Consider the following 25,589-nt stretch of genomic DNA (forward strand, 5'->3'; position numbering starts at 1 on the left):
CTGTTCGCAAGCACAAAGACAAAGAAATCCGCGTATAGCCTTTAACAGACTTTCGGGGCAAGTGCTATTAGCGAACACAAAGACAAAGATCCCCCGTATAGCCTTTAACAAACTTTTGGGGCAAGTGCTGTTCGCGAGTACGCACACACACGGAGAGACGCATACACAGTCTATACACAGCACAGTATACACGTGGTCGAGAAACTGTAGGGAGGGGGAATAGCGAGAGGCTGGGCTGGTGGTGATGGTGGTGATGCAGGGTGCGCGTGTGGGTCACTCTCGGCGCGCCCGTCTATGGGGGGGGCTGCCGGTTTAAAATAGCATATAAATAAATAAGTGCGACAACATTAAAACAAGGCAGAGAGACGCCGTGCAGGTTCACACACAACACCACACGCAAGGCAGACGCGGGGCACCACCACCACCACACGCCCACAGAGAACGTCGACAACGCGCGTGGTGGGGGGGGGTACACGCAGGCTCGGCTGGGGAGGATGAGCGGATGACACGGAGCAGAAGGTGCTCACATCGTCAACGTCGTCGTCTTCATCGTCATCCGTGGCAAGGAGCGAAACTTCAGTTCGTTGCTGCGCGTCTGTCGAGGGAGTCGGAGCACTTTATAAGTAGCGCTGTTGTTTAGAGATCGTCGTGGTTTAGGAGTTCGCGATTCATATCGAGCGAGAGAGAGATCAGCTGCGGGGATCACCATCACCGCCGCCACATCACCACCATCATCATCACCATCATCATCACCACCACCGAGCCACCGCCTGGCCGGGAGCTGGCCACGCACGGCCGCTCGTCCTCAAGGGGCCCGTCCACGATGAACGATGTGAAAGTCGTCGTGCTCGGCAGCGACAACGTCGGCAAGTCCGGTGAGAGAATCCTCCTCCTCGTCCTCCTCCTCGTCTTCCTCCTCTTCCTCTTCACTCCCCCCCACCCCCTTGTGCTGTTCGCACGCGTACACACACACACAGACGTACACACACACAGACGTACACACACACACAGACGTACACAGACGTACACACACACAGACGTACAAACACACAGACGTACACACACACAGACGTACACACACAGACGTACAAACACACAGACGTACAAACACAGACGTACACACACACAGACGTACACACACACACAGACGTACACACACACACAGACGTACACACACACACAGACGTACACACACACAGATGTACACACACACAGACGTACACACACACACAGACGTACACACACAGACGTACACACAGACGTACACACACACAGACGTACACACACACAGACGCACACACACATAGACGCACACACACACACAGACGTACACACACAGACGTACAAACACACAGACGTACAAACACACAGACGTACACACACAGACGTACACACACAGACGTACACACTACACACACACAGACGTACACACACACAGACTTCACACACACACAGACGTACACACACAGACTTACACACACACACAGACTTACACACACACAGACGTGCACACTGCACACACAGACGTACACAGACGTACAGACGTACACACTACACACACACAGACGTACACACACAGACGTACACACTGCACACACACAGTGCGCAGTGCGCTAACCGCTGCCCCACCGCTCCAGAGAACGCGTACACACCACACGCGAATGTGCCCCCCACAAATGTGCCCCCCCCCCACACATTGTATGCGGGAGTTGCGTTAGCCTAGGCGGTGTACTTTTTGTGGCGAGGTATAAGAAAGTTTGAGCGTTGCGATGAAGCGTCACGAACCCCGGCAACCCGAATTCGATTCCTGCTCCCGGCCACCAGCTCCAGTGACGAACATCTGAACCAGTGCTGGGCGTCCCCTAGGTCGACTCGGTCTCAAATGAGTACCTGTTGCGGTGTGTAAACATCGCCACTGGGGAGACAAAGGCGGTCGGGTGTGGTGCTGGCCACCCCCCCCCCGACCCCCCTCGTGTGCGGTGCCGGTCTTCATAGGTGCTGATCAATAGCAGCACTTGCCCCAATAGTCTGTTAAGGCTACACGGGGGATCTTTGTCTTTTGCATGGTCGGTGTGATGGGTGTGGTTGTGTTGTGGGGGGACCGCTACATTGGTGGCTGTGGTGAAATATTTGGTGGTGTGATGGATGGGATGCGGATGTGTGATGAGCTGATTATAGTGCCCCGGGTTTGTGTAATATGGTGCTGGATGATGGTTTTGATGTTGTGTTGGAGTGTTGTATGGCGCGTTGGGGTTGTATGCTGTGATGAGCTGTTGATGGCTTTGGGTGGTGTAATAATAGGGCTGTGGATGATGGGACTCTATGTTAGTGTGCTCTGATGAAATGCTTGGCTGTGCAATAATATAGTATGGTGTGGTTGGTTTATGTTGTTCTGTGTGTGTGTTCGTGTGATGGGGTCATGTGTGGTGTGATGAGCTGTCGTTGAGTGTTGTGATGAGGGATTTCGGTGGGGTGGTCTAATGGGGTGGTGGTAAGATGGGGGGGGGGGAGAGGTGTTTTATTTGCGATGAGCGGTAGCGTGAATGAATAGTGGGTCGTGAATGTAATACAGCGGCCGTGTCTCAAGGTGTGAATTGTGGAATTGTTCAACATTTGTGACGAAGCGTCTGTGCGGTCGTGTAATATGATTGTGGCACGCAGCGATTTGGGATATTGTTTGGTGCAGTGTTTGCTGATGGGATCGAGTGTTGGGTCGTGGACGCGATTAGGTGCGGCGTGGCTTGGTGTGATGCAGAACTGCCCAGAGTGGTGGACGTCACGAGGTTGCGCAGTTTACGATGCTCACTTGGTGTTGTCAGAGCAGGCTGCTTTCGTTAAGATGATGCCGTGGGCATGATGAGACAGGCGAGACGATGAGACAGGCGAGACGATGAGACGACAGCCTGCGAGAGGAGTTTGTTGGCCGCTGGATTTAGTCGCTGAATCATCACGCCCGCGTCCACGGAGCTGCTTGCATTCTGCTTGAGATCACGGTGATTAACACCAAGCCATCAGCGCTGATGGTTGCCAGCTGGGCTTGGCTGGCGTTGCAGCTTCCTTAGAGCAATGCGGGGCCGTGTTTTTGGTCTTTGCGTCTGTATCGCTGTAGCGCGCGCAGCAGGCTGACCCAACTAAAAAAAAGGTTTACGAGTTCAAATAATGTTCGGGCTCGAGTCAAAGCAATAGGAACGTCTCTCCTACGGGGTTAGGAGAACAGTCGTCACTTCAGGGAAAGTGAGAAGCCAAACGGGTTGTTTGAGCTGCATTTAAGGGAGTGCCTAGTCCCGTCACACGCATGTGGAATTCACGCCACCGATTTCGCGACCAACGATGGAGATGAGCAGAGGTAGCGTCAGCACGCGTCAGAGCAATAGGGGGTATTTATTTACGTGAATACAGTACAGAATACAATACAGACGAGGTAAACATTTTTATAAAAACTCACTGAATTGAATGGCCGCGTTTGCACTTTGGAATCACTCACTGATGCCTAAAGCAATGGCACCCCCCTTCCCTCCCTAGAGATGATGAAAATTGGTCATTTACTTGATATTTACCGAAGAATATTCACTGAATGTGTTTTGATTATTGTTAAAGATGTAGGGCCCTTTTAAAAAGAAGCTTGGCATGACTGGAGCGCCTCTCTCTCCCTTGGGAAGTTTCTAGATCCAATGCCTTTCATAATCTCGCTCGTTCTTGTTTTTCTCACAGCCCTCATCGTGAGATATCTTACCAAGCGCTTCATTGGGGAATACGCGTCCAATTCAGGTAAGACATCGGAATTCACAATGCTACATGCATCTTGCCTGTACCATATTTGCTGATGGTGTATGCTTATTGTGTACAAGTGCCCAGAGCAGACGTTGACACCATCGAAGATAACAAACTTTTGTAGTAGCCATTTATTTACATGACTAATACGAGTGGATTTACTTGATAACCCACTCATTTCAAATGCTTGTCACATAATTCACTGTTCTTGGCCATATGAGGAAATTGGAATCACGAAAGTTATGCCACCTGGGGTAGAACCGACAAGTGAATTGACTGGTCTGGGCTCATGGACTAAGCCGCATGCCGCTGGGAAGTTTAAAGATCGCACAGACGTGAATGCAACACAGGCGGTCGTCCTGATGACGACCGCCTGTGTTGCGATCGAAACGTCGTAGTGATTTTTGTTTGTTATTTTCTTTGAACCTATCTACGTGACTTTACCGGAAAGACCCAAAGAATATGAATTCCTGCAGTCACGAAAGCTTTAAGTCGCGTACAACCATGTTGGCCCAATCAAGCCAGCACTCGGATAACAAGCATATACACCCAATCAAGTAAATTTGATCGTAAGGAAAGGAATTGTTTTTTATGGCTTTGTTACACATTGCAAAGCACGTAGAGTAAGTAGTGTACTGTATTTTGCCTACAAGAGGATAAACACCAACGGACAGGTGTTGCCTAAAAGGTGGGCACAGCCCTGTGTATCAATATTCACTCTTGTTCTGTATGAGCAGAGCGACACGCGGTTTGCTTTGGGCAATACACCCAGGACCCTTGAGCCGCTTTACTTGCTGCGTTAGTCGAGAACAGATAGAGTTGCTGGTCCACAGCGATGGAGAAACATTGCACTTCAAGTTTGTAAAATATTATAGGTCTTTTTGCCCGTCTGTAGTTGTCATGCTACAGATATTTGTGAGTGCAGTGTTGGCGTTGTGTGATCTCAGAGGAAACATTGGCAGACGAAAGGTTATATAGACTTAAAGGGCAAATTATTTGATTGGTTCACTTTCGGCCTTCAGAAGAGCCGAGTTGTTTGAGAGTGCATTAGTTAACTGACTGCAAGGGCTGCATTACATCAAAGCCCTTTGTACATAAAGTATATCGATTTTAAGTCTATCTGACGACTACATTTCTTATATATTAACTTCTTAGTTTCAGTTATAACTTACTTTTTCCTCCCTTGGAGGGCCATGCGTCTAGCTAGTATTGCGATATATAACTCGCTGTGTGTTCACATGGTGTGTGTATTGTGCTTAATAAACGCACGTGGGGGTGGTGGTGACGATAGTGAATGGGGGGTCTTTTAAATTTCCCTCTATCCCATGGACAGGAGCCAGCGTCTGCTTAAAAGTCAACTGTGCGTGCACGTGTGTACATATAGGTCGACCCAGCCTCAAACGAGTACTTGGTGCGGTGTGTTAAACATTGCCACTATGGAGACAAAGGCGGCCGGGCGTGGTGTTGGTCACCCACCCCCTCGTGCGCCGTACCGGCCTTTATAGGATGCTCGCTGGCAGCATTTACCCCAACAGTCTGCCGAGGCTATACGGGATATATTTGTCTTTGTACATATATGCCCAGTGACCTCCCAGTGTTTAAACCCGCAATGCATTTGACCGAGGAAAGCCCAACTTTAAATGTACCACCGTACAATGAGTATTCGTGGCACAATCTGCACCTGGGGAATGCTGGCAGTCCGTTTCCTCTTGAAATCCCGTAGCCGGCTAAAAGTCTAATTGGGGTGTGTGGGTGGCCTATTGTTCGTCGAGCAGTGTGGGGTCCCCCCCCACCAATCCCAGCTCCTTCAGGCTCAAAAAACTATGGGCCCGATTTACAAGACGTCTGCCAGTAATCGGCTCCAATAATTATCGTCACCCGCGTGTGATTGGAGATGCTCACCGCCGTTTAGTCATCGTCATTCACATGCAGCGCTGCTCTGGATTCATGCTCTGGCACGCTGTCGACCCGTGCACGTGGTGACACTATCTGTGTGTGGGGGGGGGGCATTATGTAGCCTCCTTATACCATGCATGTACGTGTGCAAATATACAGCACGTACACTCATTTATTATGCGCAGCAGTTACTATGTTATGTTTTCCACTTAACACGTGTACTGCTGGATCTAATCCACTGCTGGATGAGAGCCTCCCCATACTGAACAGGCTGTCAGGAATATTTGACCATACTTCAGCACTCTGGTCAGTGTGGGTTGGTCAAAGTGGGGGGAGGAGGGGGATAAAAAAAAACAATAGATTTTGATACACTGCCCTCTACTGCCCATAATGCCTATAACGCCACGCGTCATTATACCATGGTGGGTCGTCCAGGCTCGGTTTTTTTTGGGTCCTGCTTAGCTGAAGTCTTGATGAAATCCGGCTATGTTTCAACCGCGTTTTATACAAGATGGACGTATATCCCACGGATCTGCGTGCAAGCCACTGGACCAGTTTGTACAGCCTCTTGTTAAGTTCCTGCTGCCTCCTGCCCAGTAATTTCTGCCGAGTTGTGTGAAGTGCACAGGCTGCTGTGAAGTGGCCCTTGAAAATCGTGCACAATTGCAGGCCATTCGGTAAAGTCACGTAGATAGGTTCAAAGAAAATAACAAACCTATCTACGTGACTTTACCGAAAGACCCAAGAATATGAATTCCTGCAGTCACGAAATAATTGCAGGCCACTGTGCTCATATAATAGCCACAAATAATTATAATACTTCTAGCCCATAAAGAAACAAAAAAAAATGTGCATCCCTATATAGCCTCTGACCAAATCACCAGGTATGTGCCGGGTCTGGTTCAGATATTAGAAGCTAAGCTGGGTTGAACCTAGAGAGTGCTTCAGTGGGTGACTGCCATCCGTAACAGGTGCTATAGGCTGCGGGGCTACATGGTTGGCAGCAGACGGCAGGTGCAGAAAAAAGCCCACAGTAGTACTGTACTTCTGCTCTTCCACATTGGTTCTCTACACCTTGAACAATCATTACCAGTCAACGCTGATACACGTGGCAAAGTATGCTCAAATAATGGATGGAAGTCTTCATCCAGCAGTGGATTGACACAACCGGTGTACCTGTACACATGTACATAAAGCTTTATACCAGAGGCAGACATAAAATCACAGACACTGAATTCATATAATACTGCATTGTGTGCATATATACACACATACACATTGCCAAATTAATTCATTGTAATCTATATCAATAATTGCCCCCCAACTGGAAAAAAAACCAAGCGAAGCGTCTCTATGTGTACAAGGCCGTGAAAATGTAAACACAAACTGAGCTTGCACTGTGTGCCAATTTGATCATTTATGTTGCTGCAATGATTTCACACGAATGTCAACACACCCCCCACGTCATGAGCGGCACACTGGCGCACTGGGCGGACACAATTAAAACATTTCCCTCGCACATACATACAAACAAAGACAAAGATCCCCCGTATAGCCTTCACAGACTGTTGGGGCAAGTGCTGTGAGGGAGCACCTATGAAGCCTGGCACGGCACACGAGGGTGTGGGCGGCCAACACCACGCGCGGCCGCCTTTGTCTCCCTCGTGGCGATGTTTACACGCCGCACCAGGTACTCATTTGAGGCTGAGTCGACCTAGGAGATCACCGTAACTGGTGTTAAGCGCAGCCGCGCTATCCTCTGCGCCACCGCTCCCCGCGTGCATGCACACTCCCACACGCAGCCTACAAAGCCCCATGGTGTGCTCTTTCCACGTGACGAGTTTGGCTGCACCTGGTGTTGTCCAGCTCCTACTTTACTCTCCCGGTAGACGTCTCGGTGAAGCTGCCCACGTGGAGTACAAGTTCAGAGCAGAAGCCTACAGATATTTTTTTGTTTTCTGGAGATAAAGAAATGTAAAAACGTGATAGTCATTTACCCGCCCTGGTGTCAATCTGCTGGACAAAGGCATCCCCAAAATTTGAGTTGCTTTATATCACGAGTTTTTTAAAGTTTATTAAATCCCCCCCCCCCCCCCACCTCTTGGCTACCCAGCTACGTAAGTGGGTAGACCACAGCTGATCGGCAAGTCGTGTGTGGTGGGGTAAAGTATCGGTGCTTCCACCTCTTACCATTGGTCTGGCCAGTGTGGAAGAGTAGACCAAAATACCCTCTATAGAGTTGCTCTCTGGAGCTTTCTCTGGTGGGAGGCCCCTTCCGCCAACAGTGACACGAGCAGGCAAATGCAGGGCTACACCTTTGCCTCTTTACTACGGCTCAGTAACAGCCGAAGCGTTGATATCTCCCTCGCGAGATATTCCTTTCATCTCACCGACGGCTAATCGAAAAAAAAATGCCCTGTTGATGTTATTAATATCCCTGCGATGTTATATATATAATCTCAAAGCAGTTTGGTAACTCGCAGATTGCTGAATGCTGAATGAGGCAGATATGCGGGCTTCAGTTCATCACTCTCCAACACACGCACACACACACACACGTGATAGACCACACCAACAATCTGCCGACTGGGAACAGCAAGCACTTGTTTATGTGACCACCCCTATGGTTGGTGCCAAAAGGCAGCAGCCACCGCCGCCTGTATTTGTTTCATTTGCAAGCGTAATTTTTATCCTGTCTATATGTACGTAATGGAATACGAGGTTTCGATTGCAACACAAGCAACCATCATCAGGTACAAATGAATGAGAACAAACCTAGTAAACTTGGAAATACAATCAACCAGGTGGGGTGTTGACTGTTTTTGTTGGCCGACTCTCTGTGTTCTATGGCATTATATTTCTAAGTTTGCTAGGTTTGTTTTCTCATTCATTTGTACCTGATGATGGTTGCTTGTGTTGCAATCGAAACGTCGTGTATTCTATTATTAAAATTTAATTTCTCTCTACGTGACTTTACCGAAAGAACCAAAGAGTAATTCCTGCAGTAACGAAAGCTTCGAATCGAGTTTCAATATTTATTTGATTCTCCCAGCCGGATCCAGGTTCTGTGCAGGATTGCCATTACACAACTTTAACAATTTAATGAAACCTGCGACAGCACATCATTCACGGTCGTTATGTGATCATTTCATTTATATTAGTGTTGCTCAATTCCTGGCGACAATTCTGCCCCATTTTAACGGAAGGGCTGCTCTTGTTTGGGGAGTGCATTTGAATTCACCTTTTGGCGAAACCAAATATTTGATTTTCTAAGGAAGCAAGTCTCAAGACTCTTCTCTTCACCAACTTCTTACATTGAGATGTTACCCAATCCATTTCTTTACATCGCTTAATTATACGTTAGGTATTGATTAGCAAAGACTCTGATATACCTGCCTAACTATCCAGGTCCGTAAATAGATGAATACATGGCCTTGATAAGTGAGAGCCAAATTAAATAACATTTCTCTTGATAGAGGGAGACCTGTGTTTTTATGAAAATAATTAATTACAGCCTCTTTCTGTGTTGTGGGAGGTTTTTTTTACTGTACCATATTTCACCGCGATGGCCAATTTAGGTTGATGAAAGAGAGCCCAGAAACCGGTTCAAATATCACTCGCCGCTGATGTTAGCCATGACTAGGAATCGAACTTAGGTAATCGGTTTCATAACGCAGTCCGCAAACTACTGCGTCACTGCTCTGCCCCATTGCTTGTGAGTCGAATTGTATAATTGCCCACTCATTAAAGTCTATTTTCAACCTGTTGCCCCGAACACTCGTTCCGAGCACGTGTCATCAAGGACTTTGTCTTCAGTGTGCTTCACCGGGTGGAACATGCTCGAAATACAGCGCCACACATTTCACTTCTCATTGCGCAATTACCAAATGCAGTCAACAACTGCGACAGACCACGAATTGAAGGCGGTTCAATGTGTTGCCCCTCTGTCTTTTCTTTCTCTCTCCCTTCACTGCATAACTCTGGAGCCCTACCCACAGCTTGTTACGTGTATTCATAATATGCTAGCTTCTGAGTTCACTGCGTCATATTTAGAGTACTGTATAGTCTGGGTATATGAAACAGATCTGAGCACTGTTATCACCCTTTGTTAAATAACTCAGAGCTGTAAAAGGGGCCGTCCATAAATGACGTCACGCACCTTGGGGGGGGGGGGGGGGTGTCAGACATTGTGACGATGTGTGACGAGGGGGGGGGGGTTGATAAATGTGACGTCACATCAAAATGCGCAACTTTAAATAAATTGAGACTTTTTAATAAATGTTTTCTCCTACATCAGAGTGCAGCGCCACATTAAATACGCAACTACAATGACAATAGTTCAAAGCGATTTGAAGCATGTTTTATTTTGGGGGGGGGGGGGGGGGGGGCAGAGCTCTGTGACGTCATATTTGAGGGGGGTCTGACTTTTTGTGACGCCGTGTGACGAGGGGGGGGGGGAGGTTAAAAAAATCGTCCAAAATCGCGTGACGTCATTTATGGACGGCCCCAAAGGCAACAGACAACGGCGACCTCAGTCCAGCAGTGGGGTTGAGAAGAGCACATATTTTTTTTGTCACCTTAGAAATGTACGACCCGATGGTTACCCCCTCCCTGCGTGTGAAAGTGAGTGAAATAGCTGCCCACGCTGCCTCCACTCTAGGCAGAGTCTCACCCCCCCCCCGCCCCCCACACACACTCACCGAGCCTCAGCGGGACTCAAAATGCGCCGTAATCTGAGATGGAAACGCACGGAAAACGAAACCACAAGCGGCACCGCCAGTGGGAATTGTACCTCGACCCTCAACCACGCGCACCCCGCTCCCCGCCCAGCTACTGGCTACCGCGCTCCTGACTCCTCTACACACTCTTAGAGGCCATTCTAAAGGATTTCAAGAAATAAGCAAGGCTTGAAATGAAGGTTCACTCTGCGGAGTCAACGTGGGGTTTTTTTGTCTCTCACTCTCTCTCTCTCGCTCGCTATTCCCCACAACGTTAATAAGAATGTAATCTATTTTGATTTAAAGCTTTCGTGACTGCAGGGATTCATATTCTTGGTTCTTTCGGTAAAGTCACGTAGAAGGGAAACAATAAAATAATAAAAATATAAAACAATACAATTATCACGACGTTTCAACTGCAACACACCTGATGATGATTGCTTGTGTTGCAGTCGAAACGTCATGAGAATTTTTTTGTTTTATATTTTTCTTATTTTAATGTTTCCCTTCTACGTGACTTTACCGAAAGAACCAAGAATAAGAATGCAATCGATCGAACGCAATATTCCACGGACACCACCAAATGACCACGACTCTCCGAGGCACGGAGCCACCAAGATCGATGCCGCTCGAAAGCCAGGCGATCGAGATTGGGGCCTTTAAGGGTCTCCTGATGGAGCTTTGTAGATCGAATGTCGCAAAATGTGCAGAAGGGATGGAGTTCCAGAGGGATGGTGGGCTGCCACGGAGAAACGATGGCCTGGTGGTGAAGGTCCGCCACTTTGGTGTAGAGAGGAGGAGGAGGCTGCTGTTGCTGCATAGGAGTTGTCCTCGCGTGAGCTGTAGTAGTGCAGAGTGACAGGAGAGCGACAGCAGAGGCGAGGTGGCACAGACAGCGGGCCCCCCTTGCAGCTGACCCTGCTGGCTATGGATGATGGGAAACCATTCTCCCTTGGGCCTGGGAGGAATCACATCGGCTCTGACAGTAATGTTGGAACGGAATTATAGAATACAAGGGCAATAAAAAATGTGGTCGGAATCATGGATGTAATGGAAAAAATTCACTGTACACTACCACGCATGCCATTCTCGAGTGCAACGTATACGTTTACAGTTTACGTGGATAGTCGATGACCTCCTGTAATGTAATCATCAGAAAGAGTGGATCTTTTCTTTTTAAAGGGCAATGCCCTCGCAAGAGCCACCGGAACATGTACAATCTCACAAGATGTGTTAAGTAGATTACAGTTGTTGTTGTACAAAAGCAACGTTGAGAACGGCTGTGTGGGCACAAGCCAGCGCTATGGTGACGCCTGTATGGTATTGTGGGTATTTCCCATGCTCCGACGCAGCCTCAACATATTTAAACGTTGGTGATGATTATATTTCCTTTGAAAAATAAAAATCGTGGTGTAACTCTTAACAATCGGATCTATTTCGTGTTAAACTGTGCATATGTCGTAGTGTTTAGCTTGCAAATGCATATTTGGATCATTTGGCGTGCAGTCTGTGAAGCCCACATTGATAACAGACGCAACACGCGTATGATTCGAGGCTGTTTTGGTTTCATTACAAAATGGTTATTTTGTATTCATTTCACAGATAGGCTATTTACGGTGTATGGCAATGTACTTATTATAAATGGAAGTCAGATAGGGACATCCGAATTCCTGGGTAATTATGTGGCTATCATAAGCCAGATTGTGATCATTTCAAAGCTGCTTGTGTTCTAATGGATTTTATTATAAATGCGTATCGGACAAATTGTTATTCAGATTGCACCGTAATGGAGTAAGTTGCCATAATAAACACTGCTAGGTTAGGCAAGCCTGTATGCAGAGTGATGTAATATTAAAGTCCGCGCTCAAATGGCCACGCGATATCATGCTTACCGAATGAGCCTCGTGAATTTGTCTCCACCTGCGTTTCGATACCATGTGGTGAAAATCTCACGCACGACCGCTTGGCGGCTCGGCCATGTCCGAAGCACCCGTGGCCACAGATCCTGCCCTTGAATGCCTTCTTTTAGTTACGGGCCTCTCCCAACCAAATTGCAACTTTAAAGGCACTTGTCTGTCGAAGTTCACTGGCCCGTACCTGCCCAATAGAATTCGTCGCTCCCGGGCCTCGTGTCGCTCACACGTCCCGGCACTGATTGTGTCTGTGACACGCGCGCACGTGTACGGCCACACCCGCCGTGGTGCTTCGGGTGGGGTTCTGTTCAAATCCCAGTCGCGGTCGGCACAGACAATCACTTCTCCGGGGTCGATGGGAAAACATCAACAGTGGTTATCCGATGAACATCCCGCGTTACACCATGGGAATGTGGAGTTTCCTCAGTTGCACGAGGGGCACTTGCCCATTTGGTTGTTTGAATATGCAGGCCCTTTGAATTTGAAATGTATTGCATGTATGTCTGAAACGTGCTATATATTTAAAGTAAAGAACTACATTCACTTATTTGTGGATCTATGTACATTTGTAGAGTGTGGACAAATGTAGGGCGTGTGTTGTGTTCCACGTGTTTGCTTTATAGTTATCCATGTAATATAGCATAACATTTATACATTCTGTGTATTTTACAAAGTAGTGTATCGGTTGTGACATCGTATTTCATGTCAAACTGGGTCCACGTCAGTGGGCTGTTGCAGCACAGCCCATTTTAAGGTTACCATCACATTAGTCTGGACGCATGAGCAATCTCTTCACGTTCACAATGGGGCTCTGGTACAGTCAATCTTTGCAACCAAAAATCGCATTGTCCCAAAACGTGCCCCGGAATTCCCACGGAAGAGATAAGAACACATACGTAGAGTAGTGATCTAGAGGGAAGGTTTATGGGAAAACACTGAGATTACTGATCAGTGGTGGTATGCTTTTAGGTAATTGGCCCCCACGTTTTACTCCGGTGAGCATTACGAAAAATGTGTTCGCGCTCAATTCCTAGTTGGCCCAGCCACTTGCACGGCAGGCAGGTGAAGGCCCACCCTTGCCTTGAGCACGTCTGGTGCTGCTCTGTCGCTCTTGGGATTGAGATGCGTTCGAGATGAATTTGTAGGCAACTTTCCATTCCTGCTGGGAGAGAGAAGGCGGAGAGAGCCCTGCTGGGGAGAGGTGGGTATTTACACGGCGAAACAGGCAGGGCGCCCTTATACCGTCCCGCCGGATCAATTGCAAAACTCCAGTGGCCTTCAAATCTTGTCGCTGTGACTTGCTCTTTGAAGCGAAGAAGATATTCCTGATTTTAAACGTTTCAGTCCACCTAAGTTTCCATGGACCCAAAACAGAATAAAAGTGTGCACACACACACATATATAGAGAGTACACACAGCTCTGCAGCCATGGAACAATCACCCACCCCATTTCCCCACCCCTACGAGGGCAGCGATTAGGTTCCAGCATCTATTTTTCCAGTCTTTATTTTATTCAGTTGACGACAATTAAAGTAACATTACTGTATATTTGCCTGCATCTTTAACCATTGCATCATACACGCACGCTTTTCTGCATGTGTATCATAAGAATATACTGTATTACAGTCGACAAATCAATGCGTCTGTACACTGCTACACCTCTGTCTCACGCCTCGTGGTTTGTGGGCGATTCATTTGGTTGCTGAAATTGCTCGGTGATTGACAACCGCAATCAGTAGCAGCAACAAAAACATTCAGCAGCAGCAGCTGAAGCAGAGCAGTGTTCGTTAGTCCAGTGGACGGCTTACCCAACCCAGCACCTGCCCTCTCTGGCGGCCAGCCTCAAATGAATTGTGTCAGGTCGACCACGGGCCATATGCTCGCCACTTTTACAGCCATAGCCAATGGCTAAAGTGGGTCAGCGAAGGAGGCAGGGGGCCCTCCGAGGGTTGACGTTGGAATGATCAGCAAAAGTCGCGGGGGCGTTGCGGCCACGCGCAAGATTAGCCACTGGAAGCGACGCTTTGTAATCGACCTGTGAGACATTTAGGTGACTGGTCAATTGTTTATCATTTAGAAACACGAGCGGCGATCTGTATCGGCAAGGCCCCAGCTGTACGGCACGGTGGCGAGATGTTAACTACCTCGCCTGGTATACAGGAGGTCGTGGGTTCGATCCCGATCCTGACGCCTGTTGTATATTTGGTGTTTGCGTGTCTCTCTCCCCGTGGCCACTTGAATTTTTCTCCGGATCCTCCGGGTTTTCCGTCCACATTTAGAAACATGCGTTTAGAGTATCTCGCTGCTATATATTTCCACGTGATAAGCCACTTCGTTGAGCTATCAATGATTTGTGGCCAGGTCGCTTCTAGAAAAGAGCTATATATAGCTCAGTGGGTCTTACCTGCTAAAATAAAACATAGTTTAGTTTAAATAAAGGATATAATTGTGCTGTATGTACACATACAGGAAATATGCACAAGTTTAATTCTTATACGTATTGTTACCGACGTAAAACATTCCACGTGTCTAGTGCAGCAGTAGGCCACTAAGAGTTAATGTCTTTTCCAGTTATTAAGTTAGCAGATTGCCCGTCTGAATGATTCCTATAGCTGGGGCGAAGCAGGAGACATCCCATCGTGCCACCTGACAGTTTTTAAATTGGCAAAGGGGGATGATGTTGAGGATGTCAACCCTCTTGTGGCCAATACCATGCCCTCAAACAGGGGAATCCGAACTGCACTCTGTGGGCACCAATTGCTCTGCTGTATTACTTTAGCAGAATGCGATTCACTTGGCACAAGCAACGCGCGTAAGGCCCACAAGGCATCGGGGGATTCCAAAGGCAATCTTGTCGGGGGCAGCCTCATGATTGGCTCAGGAATCCCACAAATCCCTTCACGGCTCTTATGCTTTATGAATAAGATTAAATTAAAATTATATTCATGGATTGCCTCCAACATTCACATTTGGCATTCTTATTGTGATATACACGCTGGAAAACCCATCTTGCATTTTTATTGTCCTTTAATACAGCGGTCCCCAACCTTTTTGGCACCAGGGACCGGTTTCGTGGAAGACAATTTTTTCACGGATCGGGGAGGGGGGGGGGGTGGTTCATCATTGGGTTTTTCCCACTTTTCAAAGAAGCTCTCCAGCGACGTTTGTTTTTGACTCATTGTGGCTACTAGGGGTTAGCTTGTGGGCTTACCAAAACTGTGACTGAGACAAGTGTGCAGTGCGGGAAAGAGGCGCGGACGGAAGTGGTAAATAATAAAATAATGGGGGCGGGTCACGCGCGGACTCACCGCTCTCACCTCCTGCTGTGCGGCCCGGTTCCTAACAGGCCACGGACTGGTACCGGTCTGTGGCCCGGGGGTTGGGGACCCCTGCTTTAATATGTAGAATAACAAAAAATGCCCGTACATTATTTTTATTTTGTAGACCCGCACAATCATTCCAGAGATGAAAATAAATTAACATAATATATATTTTTTAAAATTATAACTGTTCACTTATTCACCCAGGGAAGCCTCACTGAGTCTCAAGGACATTTTTAAGGAGGGTCCTGTCAAGTTCTCACAGTAGGGGGTGATGTTACTGCTACATGTAATTCCCAATGAGCAATTTCCAGGTCATGTTGCAGCATTGGGATGTTTTGACCGATACCAGTTATATTGAATGGTTTTTTTCTTTCACTATGGGATGAAACCGGAGAGCCCAGAGGCAAACCCGTGCAGAACAGGGGGTGAACACACAAACTCCAAACAGGAAAGGTGCCGAACTCAAGAATCAGACCCCAGGGCCTTCTTGCTTGTAAGGCACGAGTGTTATTGACATGCCTCCCGAATTTTATAATTTGTCCGAAACGAGCACAGTGACCGCATCGAGCATGATGCAGTGAACTCCCGCCTCGAAAACAATTACACCTGGTGGTGCTGCTGCTACTGCCATTGTTCCCCCTCCGTGATTTATTTGAGAGCGACGATGACTAACGGCGACTAGCAGCTCGTACGAGCGCGCGGGTCTCGCGCCACGAGCGTCGGCACAGGAAGCCGCGGAACAAAAACTGCTATTGTGCGGAGACGCGTGTTGCGATTGTTTTCTTTCATTGCAACCGTGGCTCGCTGTGGCGTCTGACTTTGTTTTTTTCGTGTGTTCTGCCAGACTCCCTGTACAGGAAACGCCTGTCTGTGGATGGGCGGCAGATGAACCTGGAGATTTTTGACCCGTGCTCGCAGGTGAGACGCGAACACACGTAGGCACGAACGTCGGCCAACGTTTTGTGACCTTGTATATGTTACTTGAGTGTGTGTGTGTGTGTATATATATGCTCATTTATTGCATGGGGAGCGGTAGTGTGACGGTTTGCGCGCCACTCTATGAAACCAGCGACGCGAGTTCGATTCCCGCTCACACCGGTGACGATTATCTGAACCGGTCCTGGGCCTCCCCGAGGTCGACTGAGCCTCAAATGAGTACCTGGTGCGGTGTGTGGTAAACGTCGCCACTAGGGGAGACAAAGGCGGCCCGGCGTGGTGCTGGCCACAGTAACCTCCCTCGTGTGCCATGCCGGCCTTCATAGGTGCTCGTTAACAGCACTTGTCCCAACAGTTTGTTAAGGCTATACGGGGGATCTTTGTCTTTTATTTATTATACCTTCAGCACAAATTGAATTTCCACGTTTGTTTTGCTGTACGTTGTTTTCCTGGTTCCGCCCGAGTTGACTGTGATGATCAAGACATCGTATAAGGAAATAAACGTGCTGGGGAAGGGAACCTCTTTTAAGTTTCAGCCCATTGGTCAATCGAAGTACAATGGTCCTATTTAATGTGTTACACGGTACATTGTAAGTTCATACTCGTACATTGACAAAGTATCTATAGTGTTGGACTTTCCATATTCCTATGGTGGGGACATTGCGTTGTAACGGTTCGCACACTTGACTTGCAATCCAGAGAACACCTGTTTCTAAATTAAACTAAACTAGTTTTTATTTTACCAGGTAAGGCCCACTGAGCTATGTAACTTTTTTTCAGAAGCGACCTGGTCACAAATTACAGCTCAGTGAGGTGGCTTATGTGGAAATCTATAGCAGCCAAATACTCAAAATGCGTGTTTTTAAATGTGGAGGGGAAAACCGGAGGACCCGGATAAGAATCCACGCGACCACGGGGAGAACATGCAAACTTCAAACATACAGCAGGCGTCAGGGATGGGATGGAACCCACGACCTCCTGTATACCAGGCGAGGTAGTTAACATCTCGCAACGGTGGCACCCTTTTTCATCTCCATGCATGCCCGTTGATATAATGAGGCAAGTTTCTTAAATCCCCCATCCATCGCTGTCCACCCAGCTGAATAAATAAGTACACGGAGAGTTACCCCCTCCCCTGCAAATATGTTACTCCCGATCCTCATCCCTACGATAGTCGGGGCTGTGAAGAGCCTAAGTGCTTCCAGCAGGTTCCCTTTGTGAGAGGGTTTTTGCCCCGAAATGTGATATTGGCCTGCGTTTCCCCCGTTATGGATGTTTGTATGTTGTGTTCTTGAACAACACAAATAAATAAATAAATAAATCCGCCGGATTTTGCCGATTTGGCAGTTCGGGTGCGACGGGTTCAAGTGTGGCTGCACGATACCTGGCCAACACGGCGTGTAAGAGTGGGCCAAGTTAGGCTCCTAGAGGAGGCTTTCTCGAGCTCCCTTTAGTGGGGAGGCTCCTGCCGTCAGCAGTGGCACGAGCAAGCGGCTGCGGGGGCTGCACCCCCATACCATCTATGGTGGCGGCCAGGCCAATTTGCATGACCGGCCACTGTTGATTCGGCATCACGTGACACAGCCTCACCCAGGTGGTTCTCATTTCGCCGACCCACAGAGGGGGACGGTGGGGCTGAGTGCGAGCGGCTCTGGCTGGGATTTGAGTTCACGATCTCGGCACTGGAAACTTTGCTGCTTCAGTCAGCCAGTTCGTGAACGTGAGGATAGATGGGGGGGGGGGGGTCATGTGAGGCGGGATGTGTAGAACTGTCACGTGCCGTCACATTCTGTTGAATTATAGTTCTTAGAATGTGAACCGGTGTGAAAGCAGTTTGATGGATATGATCTCTTGATGTTTTTTTTAATTACGAAATGAAAGATTGGATAATAAACAAAAAAGCAACAACACAATGTTTCTACAAAAATCAGTTGTTGTCCAAACACTACAATACCATTTTGTTATATTACGTAATAATCGTGTGTTTTTATTACAATGGCAACATGTGAATGGATTGATTTTAATATGAGCCAGGTTTATAAAAATGAAAATGCAAACCCATTTTGGCCAAACGAATGCAGGCCTGAATGGTACGTTTGTTACGGCTCGCAGCTGCACGTACCATGCAAATTAAATTGGACGTCTTGGTTAAATTAGCAGTGTTGAATAACAGCCGTTCATCGCAGCACACAGTATTCCATTATTGCCGCTTTCAGATTACATTATCAGTGCGGCGAACAAGCCATCGGTCAACTTGTTGATCTCAAAGCAGGAACTCTGCCAAGGTATTGAGGCGGCAGTAGTAAAAGCTCTTGGGCAGGCCAGTGTTTACTTATGAGGTGTGTGGGCCCCCGATTAAAGCGAGCCGATTTCCTTCCCTCTGCTGTGCGGCTTTACACCGATCTTGGATCCACCCACACGTGTTTGTGCCAATCTTAGTGAGTGCTGTACTTTATGCACCATTACCACAGCAAATGCAATGCCATTATTACATACATTGCTGTTGGGCAGTGTGGAACTATCTATATTCATCCCAAACTTAATTATTTTATCATTTACAGAACACTGTGTTTGCATGTGATTATACGTGAGAGTCGTAGTGCAGTGGTTAGTGCACTGCGCTAAAAAGCAGGCGACCCGGGTTAGATTCCCACTCACGGCCAACATTGGTGAGACATTTCTGAACTGGTCTGGGGATCCTCTCGGCTTACTCAGCCTTAAATTAGTACTTGGTGTTGTGCGTAAACAATGGCAGCGGTGAGCCAAGCTGGCCAGGAGTGGTGCTGGACATACTATCTCCACGTGCGCCATGTCAGGCTGAATAGGTGCTCGCGAACAACACTTGCCAATACATCCTGTGCAGGCGATACGGGGGATCTTAGTCTTTGTGGAAGTTGTGACAATGCGCACTCTACTACAGTTTCAGAAATTCACATGTAACGCCTGGTCTTTTGATATCAGTTTCTGGATAATATAAGTACACCTTGTTTGAAGGTCAACACCCTGCCTACGGTCAACTCGGCCAGGAAACAAGCCGTCTGTTCGACATGTCAACATTGTCGCTCGGGAAACAAGTCACATTTGTGCCCTCCATGTGCCATGCTGGCCATAATGACAATAGGTGGTTGCTAAAAACACGAGCGTTGACGGTGTGAATGTAACTTACAATGTTTTCATTTTGTTCCAAAAAAGAAAACGCTACGGAAGCGTGCCACGGAAAGCTTTTAGTGGTGCTTTCTGGTCCCATTATTGCCACTGACATAACCTGTCCCCTCGACTGTGAGGGCCCCAATTCTTAGTCGTGGCCTCTTAACATGGATCAGCTCAGGCATGAGCCGCTCATTTGCTTTCAAAGATACACAGGCAGCTTGGCTTTGGCTCAGCTCATGGGAATTCTGAGCATTGCTGGGACCATGCTCGGAGCCGGCTCAAGTTAAACGTGGTGTTAAGCCCGCTTTCTTGAGCCAGTGCCAAGCCTGAGCTGAGCCATAACTTAATACGGTGCTAACCCTTTGGCTTTTTAGCTCAAATACTGACGCTGCCACCTCTGCCGCCCGCAGCTGCGAGAAGGCCGCACGGGCCTGGGCGACCAGGTGCAGTGGGCGGACGGCTTCCTGATCGTGTACGACATCAGCGACAAGGCCTCCTTCCTGGCCGCCCAGTCCCTGGTTTACCGCATCAAGGAGTCCCACCAGGAGCTGTACAAGAGGTAACTGGATTAAGACTCGACCAGAGCCTAATAAACGTGCCTGCAGGCGCTGGCGTGCTTCCAGCGTTTTGACCAAACGATGATTTAACATATCTCTTGAGTAGTAAAAGCCTAATGTATAATCGGTATATTACACGCACAAAATGCATAGTCTTAACACTCAAGTGCGTTAAATTGAATGATTTTTGAGTCCGTGCTTGACGGATTTTTTGTTGTTGTATTAAGTACTGCTCGAACTCTGTTAAAGCTTGCGAGTAGTATTCTGTGATTAAGTGGGCGATGAAGTCAGAAGTGCCTCTGTGCTCAAATTAAATGAGCGTGAGCCGGTGCTCATTTTGCTCTGGACTGTAACGTAGTTCCATTCGTAGAATAAGACCACTGAATATTCAGATATCACAGATCTAGGCAGCTATACAAAAATATAGAGGGGGCTGAAGCAGGACTTGCAATTGAGTAACGACCTTGCTTTGATGTACATTTGAGACTCCCTAAATAGGAATAAGGCAGGGTCAGCTCATGTCAGGTCAATCGCCCTTGACACCGAAGGTTTGTGAATTTTGATGCTGTTTGGCAGGAGTGTTGGTGCCATAGAGGTGTACGATCTTGTCAAGTTTTAATGAGAGAGGTCACCAAACGCGCACGACCCGGGGATGGCTCTTTCCCCCGGATGAGACCGATGTCATCGAAGTGCCCGATAACTCTCTGCGACCAAATCGGTGCGATGGGAGAGGGCCCCACGCGTTCACCACTGCCGTGCTCACGCGCGCCCGTGCCTTGCCACGCCGCGTCTGTGCCGCCCCCGAACCCCCCCCCCCCCCCTAGCAGCGACGCGCACCCGATGCTCTGCCTTGTGGGCAACAAGCAAGACCTGTGCCACGCTCGTGAGGTCGAGGAGGAGGAGGCGCGCCTCTTCGCGCTCGAGTGCCGCGCACAGTTCTGCGAGCTGTCGGCCGCCGAGCAGAGCACCGAGGTGTCGGCGATGTTCGCGCGGCTGCTGCGCGCCACGCTGGAGTACTCGCGCGACCGCCGGAGGCACAGTGGCTCCAAGTCCATGGCCAAGCTCATCAACAACGTGTTCGGCAAGCGCCGCCAGTCCGTGTAGCGCCCGGCGCGTGCCTGCGACCCGCCCGTGCCCGCTCGCTGGACGCGTCTGTGGACTCTTGAGCGCCGACGATGTATGGTGTGCAATGCTGTGGTCGTTTTTTTTTTACTTGATTGAAAGTTCGGAGGCTTTCGTTAAAAGTCGCAAAGTAGTTGAAGGATGTGGTGCTGCGGATAGGGTTGCCATCCATCCTGGCTGTTTCCAAGGATCCTCCTATTTTTCAGTTAGCTATTCTGGGACGGTAAAAGTCCACGTTTTTTGTCACTTGCACAATAACACACCAATCAAAATAATGGATTTCCATAATTGTGAGATATTCTTCTTCACGTGACATGTCCGGGATTTTTGTAGCCCAGAGGTGGCCAGTGTAAAGTGCTGATGTAGAGGCTTTGGGATTGTGGATTACTCTGAGGAAGAGTTTGGTGGTGTGTTGGGAGGTGGGTTGGTGGGAGGTGGATCAGGATCGGAATCAGAATCATTTGTACTGGAATAATCCGAAGAGCTATAAAGCTCTCTTTCACAGATCTCCAGCAGGATTGTTGGGTGGTGGAGAGGGGAATGGTGCTACGCAGGGGCGGAGCCAGGATTTTCAACCCGGGGTGATATTCAACAAATTTTAATTTCAAGAATGATTAGAGAGTCAGGCTGTTGAACTAGACGCCATCGGTTGGCGACACACTCTGACAATGCAGTTGCACGGAGTCCGCCAGACCGAGTGTCGTACACTTATACGCAGAATGTTTCAGATTTTCGATTTTTAATTTTTTTCGGGGGTGACAATTGTCTACCCTGTCACCCCCCTGGCTCCGCCCCTGGTGCTACAGTGAAAGAAGGTGAGCGGATACACTGAGTAGTGAGCTCGTGTATTGGATGTGTGGCACGAAGAAGAGACATTCGGTTTTAACGACTGTTATGGCTGGGCAGAGCAGGAAAAGTAGGTAAGCCAGTTTTTTTTTTACGTGAGCGGTGCCGCTAATTTGGTTGCACAGAAGATGTATTAAAAAAAACTGGGTAGATTCTGGCATTTAGCCAGAAATTGGGTGGGGCAGAAATGTTTGCTAAGGGAGCACTTTATAGGCTAAGCTGGGAAACACCCCAGACGCAGTAGAGAATTTCCCCTTCAGTTGAGCAATAGAAATTTCACAGTAATCGGGGGTGGAGTCCTCCGACAGAGTATGAGATAGGACACTTATTTTGAGCAATGGAAGTTAATAAGCTGAGAAAAAAGTCGGATTTGTCTGGAAAAAGAGGAGCACTTTAGACGATGACATGAAGCTCCATAGGCGAGGCACGTCGAACACACTTGTTCACCAAAGCTAACGGCAAGAGAGCATATGACCTCCAGGAAAGGAAAGGTCAACAATACCTGGATACCATTGAGCAGGGCAAAGAACAATCAGGACCAAAGCTGACCTGGGATTCGAGCCACCCAAATTTCTCGGCAGTATTTTCCATGACTGCTAGCAGGCCAGAGTGTCCAGTCCGCCGCGTCACGGCCCTTTAAGACAAGCAGGGGCATCGTACATGCACACGAGCACCATCCGTTCATTTAAGATGAGCGTTGCTTAACCGTCACCGCAGTGCAGCCGCCGGCATTCTGGACGATGCTTCAGCACCTTCGGAGTATTCACTGACAGCAGATAGCAGCTAGGGACTTTAGAATAGTAGGCCGAGCTTTTGAACTTTGTACACATTAAATGGAAGGCTTGTTAAAGACTTTTGCAAGTTGGGCGCTTTGCCCCTGTGTTGACGGTCAACTGCCATTAAGAAATGCTTGAATTATAAATCATACAGGAAGCCAGCGTAACACATTGAACCATCCATTCAGCTCATTGTCAACAGCCAGTGCTGGTATGTGCAGGTGTAGAGAACGCACACGAGTGCAGAAAATATTTCTTTAAAAAACCCCATGCTGTCCAGAAACACTGCCCATATATTATATTGCATTGTTGGCCCAGGAATACATTTTAGCACGGTGCTTGGGCAAACCTGAGCATTTGGTGTTGAGTGTTACAGAGGCTTGCATTCTGGTTTCAGGGCTATCGAGCGTGTCTTAAGAGCAAACATTGGCCCTTTTAGTGTCAGTGCCTCTGTGTTCTCCCAGTCCCAGCCCTTCCCCTGAAAATCCTTCAATCGCAGTTTCTGGCAAATGCACTGAACTTGTTCTCTGGCTTCATATTTCAAAGGCAGACTGGCATCCTTAAGCGGGTGATAAAGTCTGTAGCATTTCTTCAAATGTTACGTTTGTTTACTTACCTAATGTTTAGTTTATCTCTATAGGGAAATGATATCTGAAGCCAAATTTTGCCCTTTTATTTTGAGTCAAGAATCCAAATGTCTGTCACTATATTTGTAAGCGCGAATAGTGTCGCGTGAACACAAATCTTGTGTTCGGTGGTGAAGACTAAGCTCACCAAGAGATAAACGCACACTTGTCACGCAGTCTCAGCAAATGTTCGGGCTGTGAGAATTAAAAGCTATTTACTTTTAACATAGCTGGCCTCATAATTTTGTTTCTAAGAGACAGTTCACCTCCTGGGGTTTGTAAGCAGTGTATTTAGCAATACAAATCATTAGATTTCACAGTGATGCTCTATACACTCTACCACCAAAGCCACTGTATAGTTGCAAAGTGTTTCCATAAGACTGTATTAACTGTTCTGACAGTGGCATTCTATACCGATTAGGATTTAAGATATAAGCAAGGTAAAATAATGATTTACAGTCCTTTGTCCTGGACTAAGGCTTCCGCACACCGTGCCAGTCGTGCAGTTGGTTTGACTATACTTCACCGCGCTGATGTGGGGGTGGTTGGCGAATGGGGGCCAAGGACGACTTCAGATATTGCTCGCCACTGATGTTAGTCACGGGCGGGAATCGAACTTTGGGTCACCAGAGTTAGTTGCGTCCGTCTGCAAACCACTGCATCCCCTCCCCCGGCGTTTTCTTCCCAGATGCTGCCGGCCAACTAACCCTGACAGTCGACTTGGTCAAACGAGCAGTGGCATTGTGTAAGCTACTGTGTAATTGATAGAACATCTCATTTGTATATCTGCCCATGTGGACCAAAGCAAACACCTGTCCATGATGCTGATGTAGAGTATATTATGTACTAGGATTCACGTTTTGAATATGGTCATGTGAAGTAAATTGTCTTGTTTGGTTGGATGTTTTCTAGGCTCTGAAATACCTATAGCGTATTAAGTCTTGACTTAAAGCTTTCGTTACTGCAGGAATTCATACGCTTTGGGTCTTTCGGTAAAGTGACGTAGATAGAAAAATAATTAGAAGAAATCACGACGTTGCGATCGAAACGTTGTGATTTTTTTATTTTTCTATCTCCGTGACTTTCCCGAAAGACCCGAAGAGTACTATACCGTATTGTTCAAGAATAAAATGACTGCTCAATGTGGTTGCATATGTACGAACACCAACCACGGTTTGATTAACAACACGATCGGAATTGGCCAAACAGCCCAAGTTTAAGACCTATTCTGAAAAAGTCTCGAGGCTTTTACTGGGTTAATAAAATATCATCACCAATTAAAAATGATTTTTTTTAAAATATATATGATAATATTGCATAGAATTATATGAGCTACTATTAGCGCAAACGTCCTACATTTTATTAAAACCCCAAAACATTAACTTATTCGACTCCCATAAATATAAGGCACTTAAGAGCTTGTATACCCACACCGTTCACAACACGTGGCGCATCCAATGCTCTTGTACAGGAGAAGGTTCACAAGCACTTTAGGATCTTGCTGTATGGCGCTGTTTTAAGTGCTGGCATCTCTTGCTCATTCGCGGTGTTCGCCGGTGTCGTTTGGGCCCGCCGTCGTTTTGTGCGTCGATGCTGCTGCTGCTGCCTGTCGCGCATTCGCATGGGAAACGTTCGTGGGGCCCCCTTCTCGCCCTCCCAACGTAGGCAGGGCATTCTAAAAGCTCCCCCTCCGTCGGCTCTGCGAACAACGTCGTGTTGTTCTACCAAAGAAGAAACGTGGTGGGTTTTTGTTATTTTTTTTTTTCGGCTGGCGATCGCGTTACAATCGTGTACATACGACACACGCCGCAAATAAACTGTAGCCTTCGTGTATTTAACAGCATTGCATTTCTAAATGTACAGTGTAAAATACGTGAACTTTTGCGTGATGATGCTTTACGTTACTGTTCATAATGTGAAGTTATTTTGTAATAAACATTCTATCCGTCTGTGAA

The 25,589-nt window shown here is 47.7% G+C and overlaps 1 protein-coding gene across 2 annotated transcripts; it reads left to right on the plus strand.

The window, feature by feature from the left end:
- The first annotated feature begins 226 nt into the window (after positions 1 to 226).
- RERGL (RERG like) lies at positions 227 to 25,589 on the plus strand. 2 transcript variants are annotated; one of them, XM_032948859.2, is made up of 5 exons: positions 227 to 875; positions 3,712 to 3,768; positions 16,466 to 16,539; positions 20,118 to 20,266; positions 21,092 to 25,589. In XM_032948859.2, the coding sequence occupies exons 1-5, from the start codon at positions 824 to 826 to the stop codon at positions 21,366 to 21,368; spliced, it is 609 nt and encodes a 202-aa protein (XP_032804750.1). In that variant the 5' UTR covers positions 227 to 823; the 3' UTR covers positions 21,369 to 25,589. The 2 variants fall into 2 exon arrangements, with proteins under 2 accessions (XP_032804750.1, XP_075921405.1); XM_076065290.1 differs by having other exon boundaries at positions 229 to 875; positions 21,089 to 25,589.

The sequence above is a fragment of the Petromyzon marinus genome, chromosome 7, assembly GCF_048934315.1.
Source record: "Petromyzon marinus isolate PM22_M1 ecotype Great Lakes invasive population chromosome 7, UKy_Petmar_22M1.pri1.0, whole genome shotgun sequence".
Classification (NCBI taxonomy): Eukaryota; Metazoa; Chordata; class Hyperoartia; order Petromyzontiformes; family Petromyzontidae; genus Petromyzon; species Petromyzon marinus.

What these genes read in the sequence shown, in the direction of transcription:
- RERGL (XM_076065290.1), top strand. Translation starts at nt 824, where the DNA reads ATGAACGATGTGAAAGTCGTCGTGCTCGGCAGCGACAACGTCGGCAAG. An exon ending in CGACAACGTCGGCAAGTCCG is followed by an intron (nt 876 to 3,711) that starts GTGAGAGAATCC and finishes TTTTTCTCACAG; the next exon opens with CCCTCATCGTGAGATATCTT. An exon ending in GGAATACGCGTCCAATTCAG is followed by an intron (nt 3,769 to 16,465) that starts GTAAGACATCGG and finishes GTGTTCTGCCAG; the next exon opens with ACTCCCTGTACAGGAAACGC.